The sequence below is a fragment of the Tursiops truncatus genome, chromosome 3 (assembly GCF_011762595.2).
Source record: "Tursiops truncatus isolate mTurTru1 chromosome 3, mTurTru1.mat.Y, whole genome shotgun sequence".
In the NCBI taxonomy this organism is placed as follows: Eukaryota; Metazoa; Chordata; class Mammalia; order Artiodactyla; family Delphinidae; genus Tursiops; species Tursiops truncatus.
Window position 1 is genome coordinate 157,449,753 of NC_047036.1, and position 20,869 is coordinate 157,470,621.

The 20,869-nt window shown below is 48.0% G+C and overlaps 1 protein-coding gene across 1 annotated transcript; it reads right to left on the reverse strand.

The window, feature by feature from the left end:
- Window positions 1–4: 4 nt before the first annotated feature.
- Window positions 5–19,938, reverse strand: SLC1A6 (solute carrier family 1 member 6). The gene is made up of 10 exons (XM_019951161.3): window positions 19,616–19,938; window positions 14,796–15,007; window positions 13,860–13,997; window positions 12,139–12,343; window positions 11,342–11,384; window positions 10,577–10,920; window positions 6,948–7,181; window positions 5,430–5,624; window positions 1,419–1,553; window positions 5–565 (listed from the first exon to the last, which is right to left on the reverse strand). Exons 2-10 carry the CDS (start codon window positions 14,998–15,000, stop codon window positions 370–372), a joined length of 1,695 nt encoding a protein of 564 aa, XP_019806720.2. The 5' UTR covers window positions 15,001–15,007; window positions 19,616–19,938; the 3' UTR covers window positions 5–369.
- Window positions 19,939–20,869: the final 931 nt, after the last annotated feature.

The following is a 20,869-nucleotide window of genomic DNA, read 5'->3' on the forward strand; positions in this document are numbered from 1 at the left end:
CATGGATATTGTTTTATTAGGAGAAATAGTAGTTTTCCTTTACCTTCTCGAGTTCCACCAGTCCTTGAGAAAACGAGGAACATGAGCTGATCGCTCACCTTGTGGAACCTGAAGCTCCCCTTAGCCCCAATCCCAGGGAAAACATCTCCTCCCCTGCCTTGCCCATCACCCTCCCACAAATTCTCAGCATATGCCCAGAGAGAAACAGAGCCCTTAGACATCTTTCATCCCTGCTCTTTTATCTCAGTTTCCCCCAGACGCGCTGGAAAGAACATGTGTGTTCAGTGCACAGTCACTCATGCAGCGGTCTTCCCCAGGAACCCCCTCCCCAGCCCCCTTCCCTCCTCTAGGCGGCAGAGCTGGGGGCTCTCACATGGCACTCTCGTTGCCTCCCCGTCCCCTGGACGCCCCCTTCTCTTGTGCCATGAGAGACTTGTAGGGCTTCCCCAGGCTGGGGAGGGTGAGTTCAGCTTCCTGCAGCTCCAGCTCCCGCTGAGACAAATGCTCAATGACTGCTGCTCCAATAGAGTCCCCCAGAACATTGGTCACGGTGCGAAGTCGATCACTGGAGGGGGCGGGGGGGAGGGAGAGACAAGCCACCATTAATCAAGGTTTGAAGAGCTCCACAGAGAAGAGGGTGCAGCAGCCAGGAGCTCCTTGTGCCTAAAAGTTGGGGTTCACATTCCAGTCTAACACAGGGTGGACCGAGCTCTGATATGCTCACATTTGTTATTAGCAAGGCAAGTCTTTTTTTTAATAAAACGTAAACGTCTGATATAGAAAATTAGGGGTTACGAGCTGAACAGCATACAGGATGAGGAAGGTAACCATTGTGAGTAAACAAGGCCAGACTGAAGACCAACTAAATGAGACTCAGATCCAGGGGACAGCTCCCAAGTGGGGACAAAAGTCCAGATTTTTATATGTAAACCTCCTAGTTTTAAAAGTTGAGGGAATTCCCTGGCGGTCCAGTGGTTAGGACTCGGCGCTTTTACTGCCAAAGGTGCAGGTTCAATCCCTGGTCAGGGAACTATGATCCCTTGAGCCACACAGCGTGGCCAAAAACAAATAAATAATTAATTAAAAAATTAAAGTTGAGGAATTTGTTTTTAAATTTGCAAGTCAGCTCTGCCCCCAGGGATCACCTTTTTGGTGACTTCTACATAAAGCAGGTACAGCAGGGCTTTTCTGGATAATGGGTAAAGACCCCATTGCTTACCTCCTCCCTGCCTTACTTCCCAAGGTTAACTCTATAGAATTTGGGATCCACATGGCTTGGGATATTCCCCCAGGCCACCTTTTCATTCTAAAATTCTAGAACTCTGTCCTTGCTGGAATAAGAGCCCATGTGTTGGGAGTGCTGCAGGGAGAGTGGTGGGTTCGAGGACAGATAGTACCAGAGTCTGAAGAGCACTTACAGGAACCAGTCCACAGCTATGATGAGCGTGATATCTTCAGTGGGCAGGCCGACCGAGGTGAGCACAATGACCATGGTGACCAGACCTGCCTGGGGGATGCCAGCAGCCCCAATGCTGGCTGCTGTAGCCGTGATACTGCACGTGGAGAGCGAACACAGCGAGGCAGGAGGAGGGAAGGGAGAGATGAGGCAGTGTCAGAAGAGACACGAAAGAAGGGAAGGGGTCAGTTTCCCAGGGCATCTTAAATCAAATTCCCAAAAATAAAGAGCAAATCCAAAGCAACTTTCATTGAATGCCAATGCAGTTATGTTCCCTCGTCCTTTGTTGGGATCTGGTTAGACGTCCACCCAATGACAGAGGTTTTAAACAATTCATATTGCAGATGCAAGAGTAAGGATTTAACCAGTTGCTTCTGGGGACTGGAACAGGGCAGAAGAATCAACCTGGGCAGCAGCCGTAAAGCAGGAGCTTGAGTTCCCCATGTGCACATATGCTAGAAGTAGGTAGGTCAGTATAGACAGGTCCAGCTGCCAGGAACAGAACTCCGGAAGGTGGGCCAAATTTAGAGTCAAAAGAAGAAATTGTCTATGGTGCTGCGTGAATTTTAAAAATTAGACATTTACCCATATAAGGTTTTGGAAAACTAAAAGGTAAAACACATAGAAAATGAAGAGACGGTGATCCACCATCAAGTAGAGGGTCAGACTGGATCGCAAGTAGGCTAGATTTTAGCTCCTGCATCAATTCGGATGTCTAGCATGGTGTGCTAAGAAGAATTATAAAACCACTGGGCTTGCCAGGACAGGTGTTAGGGCCCTGAGGTTGACGCCCCCCACCCCCGGCCTGGTGGCTTCTGAAGTCCTTTCCCAAATTCTATAGTCGTGAACATAGAGCTACTCAAGATGCTTAACACAGACGATATCTCTTACAGAACAGTGACTGAGAAAACATTTGGGCTCATGAACAGGGAATGGACTTCGGGGTCCAGCAGATTTTATTTGTCAGCTGTACACCCTTGGACATAAACTCAGAGCCTATATTCCCTCATCTATAGAATGGCAGACATATACCTACCTTGAGGGGTTATTATGATCAGTAAAATAGAACAGTGCTTTGGGAATAGGGCCCCAAGAAGGGTCATTATTACTATTATCCTAAGTGAGAGAGAATATCTCTTCTGAGTGCTGGCCCTGGCATAAACAGTGATCTGTGCATGCCCTTGGGAGGCAGGCATCATGCTCTCAATGGAATGGTAAGATCCAGCTAATTCCACCTGGATCCAATAATCCAACTCAAACTTTGTTTAGATTCAGTCCAAACTAGGAATCCCTAACCATCCAATCACAATCTTCCACTAAATTCTGAAGCAATTACCTGATGGGTCTCAAGCTGGCCATTGCCACCAAGCTCTTTGCATAGATTAGAAGCTAGAAGTGATGCTCAGTTCCCTGATCCATTTAAGAACACCCCTCAAAAGTCCTTACCCTTTTTGATGACTTCTCTACTCCCCAGAATGTGAAAGTTCCCGTGAAAAGTGCTCACTGCAATGTTTGGGAACCTAAGCTAGACAAACAAACAAACCAAAACGTGTTCCTTTGAAATTATCTTCATGTCATCTTCACTGCATCCTTGGTTTCCCCTAGAAAAGGATTCTCATACCACAGCCTTCTGTTGTAAAGGCAAGGAAGATTGTTTGAAGAAAGACTCAGAGGCCTCAGAGGTATAAGACTCAAAGATCTCTGGGTTGTGTGGTAACAAGGTAGCTGGGACTTCCTCTACCCATAGTAGAAGGGACTTCACATGGGCTCAACATCTCACAGGACCTCAAGATGCTATGAGCCATAGCACCCAGATTTAAGCTGTATCCCTGAATGTCCCTAAGCCATTGGGACCCAAGTTCAGCCTGTTTTCCTTGTCTGCAGAGTGGTCTCTCAGAACCCCTATAAAAAGAGAGAGCACTCCATCCTGCTGCTGACCCCAGTTACCAGTGTTTCCATCCAAGCCAGCTTTGTACTGTACTGCATGACATTGTGGTACCTGCCTTGATTCACAATCCCTATGTAGCCAAGAGGGGCAGAGAGCTGTTAGGGAGGGTAGGATGCTCCAATAAAGAGCATGGGCACTGGAGTCCAGTTTCCCTGAGGTCATTAGCATTCTAGGTCTAAGGTCTAGGTCTAAGAGACATCAGAATGCCTTCATATGCTATAGAGAAAGGTCAAGTAGAGGCAGTGGAGTTGAAAATGCAAGTAAGCAATGGAATCGCTGACAGAGCGAGAAGATAGGAGGGATGAGATTTGGGGAACTGTAGAGGAATGAGTTTTGAATAGAGCGACAGATCCATGTTTAAACTGAGATCAGGGGAGAGAAAGCATGGATGGATGCATACCACAATAAATCCGAGTTGTGGGGGCAGAAAGTTGGGTCCATTCACATCCAGTAACCTCAGTGACACCCCTGAGGTATAAGGCAATATGATCTTTTACGCAGAAGAAAATTGGAGAATGGAGCTGGAAGATAAATAGAGTGAAGGTTTGGAGTGAGGGATGGATAATGGTGCCACCATGTACCTGGGTAGTTATCTACCCTGGATGCACAGCAGTATCACCTGGGCAGTTTTCACAAACATACCAATGCCTATACCCTACCCCCACCATAGCAAAGTCAGAGCCTCAGGGAGTAGGCGGTCTTGGGCAATGCTAACGTGTAGCCAAGACTTTGAATCACTGATATAAAGGGATTTCTGAGTGGAAATACACTTAGCTGATAAGGTAATGCGTCGTCTTGTAGTGGTCACTGCAGTAATCACCGCAGTGGGTAGATTTTTCTCTAGCTGGGTTCAGACACCTTGACATAGGAACGGATAAAGTGGTTGATTGAATCCCCAATGTTGAGGATTTGGAAAGACTAAGGGGTAAGGATGTCAAAGACGCTCTCAAGAAAATGAAAGAATGAAGAGCCATACTCTCTGGTCCGGAAGCTCAAGTGTGGTCCCTAGACCAGCAGCATCAGCATCACCTCTGAACTTGTTAGAAATGCAGAACCTCAAGCCCCAACCCGGACCCACTGAATCAGAATCTGCTTTTGAACAAGACTCCCAAGTGATTAGTATGCACAGAAAAGTTTGAGAGGCACTGAACTAAAACACATAAAGGGAAAGTGAAACCATAACGGAGGGAATGAGAGGAGTTGAAGAAGCAAAACTTTTCATGGAATTAAAGAAAATATGTAGGGGAAGTAAAGTAAGAGGGTGGAGAGATTGGAGACTGTGGCCATGATGCACATACTCGAGATGTCAGAGCAGGCTAAGCAAAGGCAAAGTCCAGGACATGGCCCCATGGGTAGGTGGCTGGAATTCCAAAGGTCAGCGAACTTTGAAAAGAAGATGATGGAAGAGTCACCTGTTTGGATGTTGAAATTATTTAGGGAGAGGCTAAGAAAATGGAAAGAAAAAGAAAGCTATACAGCATCAGCTGAGTTAGATAACCCTTCTCTGGATTCCCAAAACTCTTACGTTACCCATAATAAGCAGATAATCTTTTTCTTTTAATTTGGCAAGGGCAGTAATGGAACTATGCATAGGACATCATGAGATGTCATTCAAAGAGCCCACGCCTGTAAAATATTTAACGCTGTGTATGACACATAGCAAGTGTTTTATAAATGTTGGCCATCATCGTCGTCTCCACTATCACCATCACCACCCTTATCACCCCCATCACTATCATCACCACTATCACCTCCGTAATCTACATCACCATCACCAACACCGTCATCATCATCATCATCATCATCATCCTCATCAGTGTGTCTTTTTCCTTCATTAGACTGGATCCTCCCTGAGTTCAGGAACCATGTCTTATTTTTTCCTGCGTCCCTCAACACATCCCCCTTCTAACACCCAAAGGCTCCCTTTACTTCTTGCTGTGACTCCCCTCCCCTCCAACACCCCCAGCCAAGCTAATGACTTCTTAGGTCTCAGCTGTTGGCAGGTCCCACCCAAGGCCAACTCACCTGATAGTTGTGATCTGACCCAGGTTGAGTTCGTAGTTGTTGACTTGAGCGATGAAGATGGCGGCCAGGGCCTCATAGAGGGCAGTGCCATCCATGTTGACGGTGGCCCCCACAGGCAGCACAAACCTGGTGATGCGGCGGTCCACACCCAGGCCCTCCTCCAGACAGCGGAAGGTGATGGGCAGTGTCGCAGAGCTGGGAGAGAGAACCCCAACGGCTGAGAATAAGTGGTGGCAATGGGCCAAGGGAGGGCTCCCCCTGAGAACACTGGAAGGCAAAGTGGGAGCTAGAGCAAGGGGAAGATGGCAGGTGTCTAACATTTCAGAGGCTGATGACTGTGCGTGGGGGAGGGGAACTCCTCATGACACAGAGAGCACACAGCAATGAGGTCCCCCAGGCTGAAGGTCTCTTGACCCACCTAAAGCCAATAGCTGAGGGCTACTTACTAGACACTAGTTCATGTCACCAATTCACTCTAATTATCCACTCCCAGAAAGGAGGCAAAGGGCCTTCTGAGCTCCCACACCTCAGGGCTAAGAGAGGGGTATTACAGAAGACTCCTATTCCCCACTTCCCATGTTTATTCACGGAGTGACCTCAGCTACACTAACCTTCTAGGTCTCTCTCTCCCCACTTGGGATCAGCTGGTCCATAAAACATGTGCTCTGCCTGGTCAGCTCTGTATCATGCATCTGTATCCTGGACCCACAAAGGGGATCTTTGGGTGTCCATGCCTGTGGCAACCCGGTGAGTTTAATTCTGGGGTACTATATCACCAAACCTCCTTGGCCACAGATCAAAAGGCACATTCTCCAATAGGTGTTACAAGCAATAAAAATGATACTTTTCTTCCATCTGGTTGGCTCTAGTGATACATCTCAGATTGTTTTGAATTTGATTGATGGTGGAGAGGGGAGCTCTTTATGAAAACCCTGAAACCATAAAAAAGAAGGAAGCCAAGGGAGCTCCCAGAGGCCATCTCAAGGGGGGATGAGACCCTATGAGGTAGAAGATGACTGAGATCATGAGGCATGTTGGACCCTTTGCAGCTGGTTCTCCCTCCATATTAAATAGAGAAACACATAGCCCTGGTGGTCCAGTGGCTAGGATTCCATGCTCCCGATGCAGGGGGCCTGGGTTCGATCCCTAGCCAGGGAATTGAATCCCACATGCCGCAACTAAAAAGATCCCGCATGCTACAATGACGATCCCACACGCAGCAACGAAGATCCTACATGCTGCAACTAAGATCCAGTGCAGCCAAATAAATAAATATTTTAAAAATAAAGAAATAAATAGAGAAACAGAAAAGGAGGGAAAGGGGTTAGGAGAGCCAGCCCAGGACAAAGATCAGTGCCCAGGTGTTGAGCCACCTGGAGACCTTCAAGAGCACCTGACATTACTATACAACCCAGATGAGGTTCTGTAGTGGCAGAGAGGGCAGGACTCCTAAGAGAGCCTGTGAAAGGCAAAGAGTGAACCTAGGAAGGGTACCAGTGGTGAGGAGCAAGGCCATACCTGGAAGACGTGCCCATGGCAGTGATGAGGGCCTGCAGTATTCCCCCAATGAAGGGGAAAGGATTCCGATGGGTGATGAGGAAGTAGATGAGAGGCAGGATGCCACCGGCATGAAGGAACAAACCCACGATGACGGTCAGGGTGTACATGCCCAGCTGACCCCCAAGGACGGCCATGTCTTCCATCTCTAGGATCTTGCCAGCAATCAGGAACAGGATGCCCACAGGTGCATACCTGGGCCAAGCCAGACACCTGTCAGGCCTCCCTCATGACCTCCCCTACAAGCCTGGAGCTAGCATCCCCCAGGCTTTGCCAACATAGACCCTGGAGCCAGGCAACACACACCATACAGCACCCTACTCCACTCCAACCTTCCCCACACAATAACAAATGGGGCTGGGTCCCACACATAAATCCCACCTTTTCTTCCTGATTACCCACAGCTTGCCCAAAGAGAGCAGAAGAGTTCCTACAGCTCCAACATATACATTCTTCTAAGGTCTCTCCTTCACCCGCCCCCCAATTCAAGCCCCCCCAGATAATCACAGTCCTCAGGGCTTTTTCCCTAGACATTGCCCAGACACTCCCTATCTCTGGCCTTCTAACTTCCCTTATTCACTTCCCCCAACTCTTTGCTCTACATTCGTAACCTGTATGCCCCTATTCTCTTTCCTGTAAGTACATATTCTCACTCATTCACCAGCCCTAAGTTATTTCACCTGGATTTCCCACAGACCTCTTAAACAACCTGTCTTAAATATTATACAATATTGCTTATATGTGGAATGTAAAAAACAATTGTACAAATGAACCTATTTACAAAACAGAAATTGAGTCACAGCTGTAGAAAACAAACTTATGGATACCAAGGGGGAAAGGTGGGGGAGGGATAAACTGGGAGATTGAGATTAACATATACACACTACTATATATAAAATAGATAACTAAGAAGAACCTACTGTATAGCACAGGGAACTCTATTCAATCTTCTATAATGACTTATATGGAATAAAATCTGAAAAGGAGTGGATATATGTATGTATATATAACTGACTCACTTTGCTGTAGAGCAGAAGCTAACACAACATTGTAAATCAACTTCACTCCAATAAAATATTAATTATAAACAGCCTGTCTTATTAAATTACCTGTTCGTTCACTCAACAAATATCCATTGAGCACCTACTATGTTCCAGTCACATGGTCCCTGCCCTCATGGTGCTTACATCCTAATGGGGGAACTATGCAATACACAGAGAAATATGTCATTAAAAACTTCAGGTAGGGCTTCTCTGGTGGCGCAGTGGTTGAGAGTCCGCCTGCCAAGGCAGGGGACACGGGTTTGTGCCCTGGTCTGGGAAGATCCCACATGCCGCATAGCGGCTGGGCCCGTGAGCCATGGCCGCTGAGCCTGCGCGTCTGGAGCCTGTGCTCCGCAACAGGAGAGGCCAAAACAGTGAGAGGCCCGCGTACCGCAAAAAAAAAAAAAAAAAAAAAACTTCAGGTGGTGATAACTACAAAAGAGAATCAGTGAGTGGGGCTGTAAGAATGAGTGGTCAGGGAGGGCTTCTCTGAAGAGGTGACATTTATGCTGATACCTGAATGATGAAAAGGAACCATGCATGTTTGAGGGGAAAGCATTGCAGGCACAGTTCAAAGACTAGAAGTACTGGAGGAGCAGAAAGAAGACCAGTATAGCTGGAGCAGTGAGTGAAAAGAAGAGTAGAGAAGCCAGATGAAGCAAGTTCATAGGGGGCTCACCTGTTTTCCACTCAAAACAGCCCATTGCTTAGTTTTGTGAGTTTCTGCCAGTGATGCCATAATTCACCCATCACCAGACTTCCTTTGTTATTTCTGTCTCTTTAGAAATTGAAGTCTACACTTGGTCATTGTCATGGGGGATGTACTGGAGGAGGTGAGGACCGCTTGGGGAGGCGGTGCAATAGCTTAGGTCAGAAATGATGAGACGCAAGCTGAGGTTGTGGGAATGAGGAGACAGGGGACTCCTCCAGCCACATCGTATTCCCCAAGCTGGGCTCGAGGTTAGCCCTGGTGGGTGGTTGCTGACTTGTCTCCAACTCCAGACCTACCTCTGTGAATAACCTCTTAACTCCTTTCTCAAATCCCTCACCTCCATCCTTACTTTCTCACACTCTGCAAAATTCCTCAACTCTGGATCAACTGTACATGACTTCTTTCCTCCTATACTCGGCTACCTGGCAATATGGATATTTTCCCAGACGTGCCAAGGACATCACTATAGACTCATGGTGCCCAATTCAGTTGAGCTTTCAATATTCCTTTTCAATCTTCTTGCTCGTCCTTGATAAGCTTTCCCTCCCAATCCCCTCAGCTGCTTTTCCAAGCTCTCAACTTAGCCTCTAGCCCCCCACCCAACTTTCAAATTATTTGGGATGATGTACAAAGTCTTCCCCAATTTGGGAAGACAGCCTCGTTAACATCTTCCACCAGCACTCCCTAGGTAGGCTCCCACCTTCTTGAACTCCTTACCATTCTCCAAACAACTCAGGTTCTTTCGAGCTTTGCATGTTCTATTCCCTCTGCTTGAAGTGCCTCTCCTTTCTTCCTGTCCTGTTGGATTCCCACTCACCTTTCAAGACCCAACTAAAAGGTGGACGTCTCCATGACTTCCTCCTCACCTTCCCAGACAGAGTTCACTTCATATCCCTCATTGGCTGCTTACTTATCTATACTTTTGTAATGTCTCTTGACTCTAGAACCTTCCATCTTGTATTATATTTATCTAATATGTGCCTGTCTCCTCCAAGACTTTGAAAGCTCTTTGAGGACAAGGACTGAATTCAATGTATCTCTGTATTCCAGAGTTCAAAATAAAGTCAGCCTGGGAAAATGTCTGCTGAAAGAATGAAGGGATGTAAAGAATGAATGAATGAATGCGTCAATTAAGGAATAATCAGTGAGCGGATAAATGAGTGAGAAAATGAGCAAATGAGACATGAATGATGGGTGAGTGAATGAATGAGTGGGTTAAGCAAATCGATGAATGGATGCAAGGAATATTTGATTGAGTGAATGAGAGAATAACAAATGTAGAGATGAACAAGTGAGTCAAAGAATGAGTCCAAATGAATAGATGACTTGGTGAGTAAATCAATCAATCAATCAAAGAATTAACTAATGCGTGGATGAGTTTGTGAATGAATTTATGAGTGAATGAATGAGTGACTTAACCAATGCAAAGAAAAATGAATAAATGAATGGGAAAATGAATGAACCAATTCATGGAAGAATGCAGATAAATAAATAAATGAATGGATAATTTGGCCAATCCATAGAAGAATGAGAAGATAGATAAATGATGGAGTGAATGAACAATGCACAGAAACTTGAGTACAAATGAATAAATAAATGAATAAATAGAGGAACAAGGGAGTGCATGAGTGAATAAATCATTGCACAAAGGTATGAATGAATGAGTAAGTGAATGAGTGAGGGTGTGAATTAACCAATGCATATATAAATGACTTTGGCCAAGTGGTCCCAACAACCGCTTCAGGAGCTGCCCCACAGCCTGACTTCCCAGCCCTGACAACACCCTTCTGTGTGCCACCACCACCACCCCGCCCTTGTCACAGCCCAGCACTCACCAGATAATGATGCCCACCAGCCTCATAATAGCCTCATTGAGGCTGTCGAAGAAATCCCGCAGGACTCGGCCCTTGTGTTTCATGCCACCGATGACCAGCCCAAAGGCCACTGAGAAGACCACAAGGCCCAGAGCGTTGATGCCATTGGCTGAGCCAGGCACAGGCACAGTCTCCTCAAAGCTCAGCACCTCCTGCAAGGTGCCTATGGCCCGTGTGACATTTTCCAAGAGGCTGCTTCCGTTCTCCATTGAGGATAAAGGAGGCATGGAGGTGCCCAGCTCAGATCCATTATCTGTCCTCACAACGGTCCTGGTTACCAACCTCGTGCTGTACTGCGTCTTAAACTGAAATAAGGAGATATTGGGCCATAGACCAATGCATAGTAAATTGAGTGCATAAACAGGTTAATGAGGGAGTGAACAACCAATGAATGGAAGAATGAGTATAGATTCTGCATTTTTCACAAGCTCCCTGGGCAATGCTCAGACAGGTTTTGGGGTCTGTCTCCTCAACTGTCTATGATCAGAAGCCTTGGTTCCTCCTCCATTACCATCCCCAGGCAGCCTTTGACCTAAGTCCTTCTCTCTAACCTTGCCTTGATCACCACACCAATAGAAAGCACATTCTTTCAGACTCTTCCAAAAGCCCCTGGGCAATGCTCTGTCAGGTCCTTCTTCCCATCCCTCACTCCTGGACCATTCACTCAGCAGCGAGCTCCCCCACCCCTCCAAACCTCCTTGATCAGACTATGTACTTCCCCCTGACCTGTTTGAAGCAGGCCTCCACAAGGTTGGGCGGAAACATATTTCTGCAGAAAAACATCAGATGAATGAACGTGGTTAGACCTTAGAAGAGAATCTAGACTGATAACAGTAATAATAATTGCAATGGCAACGATAATAATAGAAGCCAACATCTGAAAACCTATCGAAGTGCCTTACCTATGGGATCTGATTTAAACACCACAATAATCCTAAAAGTGAGTGTTATTGATGTCCCCGTTTTACATACAAAGAAACCAAAGCGCAAAGAACTTATGTAAGTTACCCAAAGCCACACAGCTCCTAAGGGGTACAGATGGACCTCAAATTCAGGCCTGTCTGAGCCCTTTGGTACGACCCTATGCCACCTCAGGGACTTCAATTCACACACAGTGATGTCTCCAAAAAAAAAAACACGGAAAGCTCCCCCCAAGTCAGTGACTAGGGTAGAACTATGACCAGCCTTGATTCTGACAGGCAAAATCTTGCTACTTTAAGAGAATCATTCACCTTCCAATGGATCTTGGGAACACCAGACAAATACCATTTGTCCTGAGCCCATCTCAAGATGCTGCAACTATAGCCTCCCTAGCCTACGGGTCAAAAGATCATACCCTAGGAGTAAGCTGCTCTCAGAGGATTTATGCAAGGCTCCAGGACAGAAAATAGGTACCAAAAAAACTAGGCCCAACTTGGGTGTTGCATTTCCAGGCTGGATTAGCCCGTCCCCTTTGTCTCCCCTTGAGTATAGGTTGTTACATGTAGGGCTGGAATTCCCATCAAAATTAGAAAGGACGTCACCTGACCAGGTCCATGAAGGCATCAGCCGTGGGAACGGTCTCGATCCGGCCCTCTCGGTGCAGCCCCTCCTTGGAGCCCTTCCCAGGATGGATGATGGTGACCATGAGGATGCCGATGAAGACCGCGATGACAGTGGTCACCATGTAGTATACAGCTGCCCGCATCCCCATCCGCCCTGTTGCCTTGTTATCCAAGGACGCCATACCTGGAGGACAGGTGGTGCAGCCCGAGCAGCCCCATCCACACCCCACCACCCACTCTCCCATCCATTTGCTCCACACTCCCCACACTGCTACAACCATTCCACCAAGTATCCCTCCTCCTTTGCCCAACCCCACATCGCCATCCTCCAACCCCCATTCTATGTTCCAAATACACCTTCCACTCCATCCTTTATCCCAAGCACCACTTCACTAACCTTCCCTCTATTCCAAGCCAGCATTTTCAACCCCCACTCCGTCCTCTATTCACCCCTATTTTGCACCATAAGCTCATCTGCATTGCTCTCTTCATCCTCCTATCCACCCCAAAATCACACCTCCCTCCAACCCAGCTCACTATACACTATCTGTGGTAGATACTTTTGGTCCCCTATCAAGACACCCTTTATCATGCTGATACACCCATCCTTCCACGGCTGAGCCTGTTGGCTGCTAACAACTCGTGCTGCCCCCTTCTCTTGAGGGCTGCCCTCAGCAGAACAGGAGCTTACTCACCCACAAAGTCTCCATGGGAGACCTACAGCCAATGACTGATTGGTACAGGGATTCAAAAGGCCAGCTCCTTTGATTTAGACGGTGGCAGAGTTGTGGAGAATAATTCTGTAGTGTTGCACATTCTCCAGAGCTCCCCGTGGGATCAGGCTGAGAGGCCAACCTTCTTCTGAACCCACATTTCTACTTAGCTTCTTTCCCCATCCCATCCTGCTCACCTCACTTCCTCATAGGTTTCTCTTGAGAGCTACCCCTCAATAAATCACTTGTGCAAATAGCCCCTTCTCAGTCTCTGCTTCTAAGGAAACCCAACCCAAGAAATCATTCTCCCTTCCCTTTATCTTCGTACCCATCCCCAAATCTGGAGATGGGCAATCAACCACCCATGGGCCAAATCTGGCCTGCTGCCTGTTTTTGTAAATAAAGTTTTATTGGAACACTGCCATGCCCATTTGTTTACAAACTAATCTGCTCGCTGCTTTTGCACTACAACAGAATTGAAGGGTTGCAACAGAGACCACATGGTCCTTGAAGCTGAAAATGTTTTCTACCTGTCCCTTTACAGAAAAAGTTTGCCAACCCCTGCATAGGCCATCCATACTTCCACCCCCCCTCCACCCACAATCCTGTCACCTGTATCTCAAACACCTTCATCCACGTCCCACCCCATTACCTTCCATGCCACATCCCAGCTACCTTCCCTGGTTGCCCCACAACAGCCTTTCTTTCATCTCTGGATGATACTAAGCCCCTCTCAGGCTGGTATTTTACCTCCAAGGAAAAGTACAGGAAAGCTACTGAGATAAGTATTGCAGGTCATCTGGGTTCTGGAACCCAGGTCTGATTGGGATCAGGGCTTTGGCCAAAGACTCAGAGCTACGTGCATGCTCCATGTTTGAGTTCCTGAGTTGGGGAGGTGGTCCCATGCTTGGAACAGCCGTGGCTCCAGGTTTGAGCTTGGACTCTGGGATGGGTCTTGGAGGCCAACACTGGCCTGGGCTCTCTCACCTGTGACCAGACTGGAGACAATGAGTGGCAGCACCAGCATCTGCAGCATCCTCATGAGAAGCTCTCCAGGGAAAGAGAAGTACTTGACCTGGCGATAGCTGAGCTGGTACGGGCGCAGGGCAAAGGCCAGGCTGACCCCTAGGGCCAAAATGAGGGGTCTGTAGGGTTGAATTTGGTCACTGAATCCCAAGCAGGGGCCATCCATCCATCCCAAGAAGGGCGTGTGTGTGGGTAGAGATGAAAGAAAGAGAGAAACATTCTATGAGTGTGCGTGTTTGTGTGTACATTGTGGAATGTATGAATTTATGTGTTACTATGTTGATATGTGTGTAAATGTCTGTGCACATTCATGTATACATATGCACACATATGTGATAGTGCACTCACTTGTGCACATGTATCTGTGCCTGTATATGAGGGTCCATGTATATGAGATGCACATGTTTTTCCTATGTGTGTATACAGGTGTGACTTGTGTGTGTATGTTACTGTTTTCAAGCATGGGGGTACACATGTATTCAAGCTCTTAAGTGTGCCATTGTGTGTGCAGAGGAATGCATGTGTATGTGAACGTGTTTATAAGTTCTAGTATATGTGTGCAAGTGTGTTTACTTTTTTGCACCTGTATGTTTTGTGCATGCATAAAAACGTGTTCATGTTTGCGTGTGTTCGTAGGCAGAAAGTGTGCGTTTGTATGGTGTACACTTATGCCCGTATATACACATGCATATAGATGAGACGTTGTGTGTACCCACAGATGTGTTTGCAAGAGTGTATACCTATTTGTGTGAGCGCGTCCTGGGGAGGGGGAATGGTGGACGTGTGCACCTGTGCAGGTGAGAAGAAGTAAGTGGAGGGAAGAAATATGCTGTGCGGGGAACTTCCCTCAAGTCCTCGCCCTCCAGGGGCAGAGCCCGCCCCTCCCAGACGACTCACCAATGACCACGGCGCTGACGGTCAGCAAGATGAAGGCATTCCGGCGCAGGAAGCGCAGCACGTGCTCGCGCGTCATGGTCTGCAGGCGCAAGCGCGTTCTCAGCGCTCTCTGCTGCAGGCTGTCCAGCAGCCGCTGCAGCAAGCCCACCCGGCCCAGCCGCTGGCCACTCTCCCGCAGAAACAAGCTGTTGCCATGGCTGCTCATCGTCTACCTGCGGGGTACAAAGGGGCCCGGGCCTGGTGAGGGGCCGGACAGAAGGTGGATGTGGGAAGAGGGGAAAGGTGGAAGAAGCTGGTGATGAACTCAGAGAGAGTCCAAAGAGCAGGGGAGGGGCGGCGTCGGTCTGTCGGGATGTGCCTGCGCTGGGCCACCTGAGAACACTGCCAGGAGTTCAAGGGTCATGTCCTGGCAGAAAAAGATCAGGGTCTCCAGAATCACTCCCAGGCATGGCTGGGAAGAGACAGAGGAGTAGGTCACAATATAATGGACGTTTTTGCCATTCTCTAACTCCAGACCCCTCCTTATCTCACGAGATCATCACAAGTAATTGAGAGCTGACGCAGCTCACAAACCAGACTAACAAACCTTCGCTGAGCATCAGCTTCACTCAGAGCCTTAAACAAGGCCCTCTGTGGTTAGCCCCCCAAGTTAATACAGCTTGGCGTCTAGCCTGGAGATGCCACCAAATGGGCTTTCCACAACGACAGAATCAGCAGGTGTCCGGCAAACAGTGCGTGCCCAATAAATGCAGCTGCTCTGTGTGAATGCCCAAGTGAGCAACAGGGAGAGGGAGAGTCCCATGGGATGGAAATGGGGATCATTCTTGATCCCAGCACCTCCTCAGGATCCTTTTTTTTTTTTTTTTTTTTTTTGCGGCACGCGGGCCTCTCACTGCTGTGGCCTCTCCCGTTGCGGAGCACAGGCTCCGGACGCGCAGGCTCAGTGGCCATGGCTCACGGGCCCAGCCGCTCCGCGGCATGTGGGATCTTCCCGGACCAGGACACGAAACCATGTCCCCTGCATTGGCAGGCGGACTCTCAACCACTGCGCCACCAGGGAAGCCCCTCAGGATCCATTTTTGAAGAAAAATGTGATGTTCAGAGTCACTCTGGGGTGCCAGGCCCTGTTTCCCAAACTTCAGACTCTTTACATTCAGCCATATCCGTGTCATCTTATTTACCTAAATAATTGTAATCCAAACTGGGAACTTTAGATCATTACTTGAAATGCTTATTATATCTTAATACACGTTAAATAAAATGCATATAAGAAATAAAACTTGCCTATCCTTTTACCAACTAAACACCTTCCATGTATAGGGCAGCTTGGAAATTGTGAGGAACATTTGCCTTCATGAGTCTGAGGAAAATTTGCCTTCATGGCCCTTTCCTCCATTAAGATATATATTAAAATTATATTTGGTATAATGTGGTATGCCAAATTGGTATAAAAAGGAATGTATTATTTTGGAACTAGATCAAGGGGATTGTTGTACAATGTTGCAAATGAACTGAATGCCACTGAATGCCACTTGAAAATGGTTGGTTTTCTGTTGTGTAAATTTCACCCCCATTTTTTAGATGAGAACAGTAATATTACATATTAAAACGTTTTCTTTGACTTGAAAGTTAAATTCTTTATTCTGATTTCAAAAGAAGCGAAAACGTTTGCATGGGTGTCCCTAAAAGTCTCGTGGGCCCTGGGCACCTCCTATTGCAGAAAGATAAGCAGGCTTACCTATACTGATCTCACAGCAAAAAGTGGCAGCACCCCTCTTGTAGGCATACTGGCAATTCTGTTATCCCTATAGATTCATCCCCAGGCAAAAGGCTGACCACTACAGTTGGCATTGCCCGGGCTCCCTTGCGCTTTCAGTCTGGCCAGTGGAAAACAGCAGGAGAATGGAAGGTGGGAGGAGATGTAGGTGGAGCATTCTCTCAGCTCCCCCTGCCAGGCCCCTGTTTGGCATTGACTGTATTCCTCTACCTAAGGCCACAGCTCCCACTGAACAATCCTCTGCAGCTCTTGGCCACGTGGACAACTTCTTTGGAAAAATGACTATTTAGTTCCTCTGCCCATTTTTCAATCAGATTGTTGATGATTTTTGTTATTGAGTTGTATGAGATCTTTATATATTTTGGATATTAACCCCTTATCCAATATATGGTCTGCAAAATTGTTCTCCCATTCTGTACGTTGCCTTTTCATTTTGTTGTTTCTTTTGCTGTGCAGAAGTTTTTAAGTTTGATGTAGTCACACTTGATTTTTGCTTCTGTTGTTTGTGCTTTTGGTGTCATATCAAAAAAAAAAAAGAAAAATCAGTGCTATGACCAAAGTTGAGCAGCTTCTACCTTACATTTTCCTCTAGCAGTTTTACAATGTCAGGCCTTACGTTTATGACTTGTATCCACTTCAAGTTAATTTTTGTGAGTGGTGTAAGATAGGGGTCTGATTTCAATATTCTTCGTCTGTGTATCCAGCTGAGATCCAAACTAGTCACAAAAAACTCCAGAGCTAGTTTTGTCTATTTCCTATCTCTCCCTTACAAAACATGGTACAGAGCAGAGATGTACAAGCCATAGTCCAAGGACCAATTCTGGCCCGCTGCTTGTTTTTGTAAGTAAAGTTTTATAGGCACATAGCCATACTCATTCTTTATGTACCGTCTACAGCTACTTTTGTGCTACAAGTGCTGAGCTGAGCTGTCGGAACAGAGATTTTATGGGTCTCCATACAATCTCTCTGGCCCTTTACTGAAAAATTTTGGAGATCCCTGGCCTAGAGGAAGAGCGTACATGAGCTCTTTGTTTCAAATCCCACTCCACCTTTCAGGAACTGGTCACTTTCTGTGTGGCTTTGATGGCCCAATTCACGCGACACTTAGAACAGCACCTAGTGAGCATGAAGTAGATGACAACCAAGGTTAAGAAAAAGCAGAAATCCAACAGACACATGACTGAGGACTGAGAAAAATGCTGACAAGGGAGAGGGTCTTCCCATCAGCATTGCTCAGTCCTGACTGCATTACTTGCTAAGCAATGCTTAACTTGAACTTGTTTTCCCAGGACCTTGGCCTCCACTTGGCCCCTTCTCGGTCTCTCTTGGACCCCAGGGGGCCTTCTCCCCTCACTCTGGGTTCTCTCTTTTCTAGTCTCTCCTGGTCCTAGGCCTTCTCTTGGCCCTGTTTCTTAGGCTTCCTACTCAGGAAACGGCCCTTCTAGTGTTCCAGGACCTTCAGGGATTCAAGGACGGGTCCCCCACCCGGTTCTCACAACCTCCAGACTCTTAGATGTGACGAGAGGGGCATCTCTCAGAGCCAGGGGCAAAAAGGAAGGAACTCCTACATTCTAAAGCAGAAGCAACCTACAGTGGGCAAACAAGGATGCTTTCCATACGTTTTATCTCAATACTCTGCTAGCCTGAGGAGTGAGTGAAGGGAGGGAAAGACAAGGAGGAAACCACATACATCACACACCACATACACACACTTGAACACACAACCTCACACACCTGTTGTGTACAACGGACATATACACAACTGCACAGACACACAGTTTCACACACACAGAACTGTTCAACATACAACCCACACACTTTCAGAAAGGCAACTCCAAGTATTATGCCAAGTGAAATAAGTCAGACAGAGAAAGACAAACACTGTATGATATCACTTATACGTAGGATCTAGAAAATACAACAAACTAGTGAATATAACAAAAAAGAAACAAACTCACAGGTATAGAGGACAAACTAGTGGCTGCCAGTGGGGAGAGGGAAGGGGGGAGGGGCAACTTAGGGGTAGGGGGTTAAGAGGTACAAACTGTTATGTATAAAATAAGCTATATTGCTATAATATATAAGCTATAAGAATATATTGTACAACACAGGGGATACAGCCAATATTTTATAATAACCATAAATGGAGTACAACCTTTAAAAACTGTGAATCACTATGTTGCACACCTGTAACTTATATAATATTGTACATCAACTATACTTCAATTTTAAAAAAAAAAGAAATGCAACTCCATTCATGCAGCATCAGTCATACAATTCCTACACACACAAACACACACACACCTGACACATTCATGAATGCCGTCAGACACAAAACCCCACACCCCTCCTCAGACACACAACCCCATACATACACACCTTCACGTCCTTGCACAACACCCCTTGTAAATGAAACTCCATATGGCATTTGCAGAAATGCCATTCCTACACACACGCACAACTTGGGACACAAAACTTCAGACACCCAAATTCCTTCCTACATTTAAACATTCAGGCCCACCCACCTCTTTGGGAAGGCAACCCTACTCATAAATTCAGTCTCTCACACACACACAAACACACACACCATCACCACCCCACACACAACTTCGGACCCAGCCCCCCGCCCCCCGCAGTGATGGCCAAAGTCTGTCACAACCAGGTCCCTCCGGAGTTGGAGGAATTAGCCCCAGATAGGGAAGGGAACCAAGCCCTGGAAAGGGACCAGGCATCAGGCGGAGATGGAAACCTGACCACCAGTAGAGGCCAGGGATAGAGGGACAGGATGAGAAGGGAGACGGGCAGGGAGAATCTGGGGTAACTAAGGCGATAGGAAACTGATCAGGGCTACGGGGAGATGAGCGGAGGCTACGACTCTAAGAGTCAGGGAGCAGCTGAGACAAAGAGCAGCCGAGAGCTGGGAACGTGGGCGCAGGGGGCGCCCCCCCCGCCCGACCCCAGGGTAGGCCAAGCCGGCCTCGGATTCCGCCTGCCCCGAACCTCAGAGCCCCCGCCCTCGAGGAGCCGTGGTGTTCCCACTCACCAGGGCCAGGAGCTGCGGGGGCGGCCTGCCCGCGTGTCCGCCTACGCGCTGCGCCGGGAGGCAGAAGCCGGAGCCCAGAGAAGCGCCCGGCCAGGGCAGGGGGGAACCGCCAGAGACCGCGCAGCGCCGGCTCCAGGACCAAAAGGCCGAGGTACCCGCGCTGAGCCGCGACGCGCTGTGCAGCGAGTGGGATCGGCGCCAGCCCTGCGTTCACGTGGGTGTGGGGGCCCCGGGTCGCTGGAGGTGGGGGGCGGGGGCGGGATCCCCTCCGGGATGCCCCCAGCCTCCCCCGCGCCCAGCCCTGGCTCAGCTGCAGCTTGGGAGAAAGGGCGCTGCCTGTTTGGGGAGGGAGGGGATCCTGGGGTAGGCGGGGTGGTTGGCCTCTCTCTCGTCTAGCCCCCGCCCCCCAGCTCAGAGCCGCGCCTCCGAGCCCCAGCCTCCCGCCGCCTCCTGAGCCCTCCCGAGGCCAGAACATCCCTGGAGAGCGCGGGGACCAGGCCCTGGCACCACTGGGCCCAAGCCCGCATCCTCAGCGGAGGTCTGGGGATGGCGCGGGCGTAAGCGTCCGAGTGAGCGCAGCCTCTGCGTGGGCTCGGCTGCCCCTCTTCTCCCTCGGGGCGCACATTCCATCCTTGGCCACTTGGCCGCTGTGTGAGCTTGAGCCAGCCCCTCTCCCTCTCTGTGCCTGGTCTCCTCGTTTAAACAACGGAGATGACTCAGCCGACCCCACAGAAAATTAAAGCTGAGAAAATTGAAGTGCGTGAGCATGGAAATCCTCCCTGCAGCCTGAAGCACTGTGCAAGTGGGAGGCAAATCACTGCTGTTAGTATTGTAATTAATATTATTCTTTGCACTCTTTAGGATACACCGGGCAATGTTGATTTTGCTTTTCTTCCCAAATGGCACTGACTTGGCTGTTTCCAATATCTCCTACCTCTCCTGAAAAGTAATTGCTATGTTTAAGAGCTGAGCACAGAGCACGGCATGTGATAAAAACCCAATACATGTTTGCTACTATTATTGTTATTGAGCAGTTGTTGACGGCAACTTCCTAGTCTAGGCAGGCTCTTTTACTCATATTTAATCTACCCACCCCTATGCAGTAGCTATCATTACCCTCATTTGCAGATGATGACACAGGCTCTCAGAGAGGTTCAGTAACTTGACCAAGGTCACACAGCCGGGGAGCAGTCACCCCAGTTCCAATTCTTTGTGCGTACAGCCCCCACTCTCCTTCTTGACACAATACCTTCT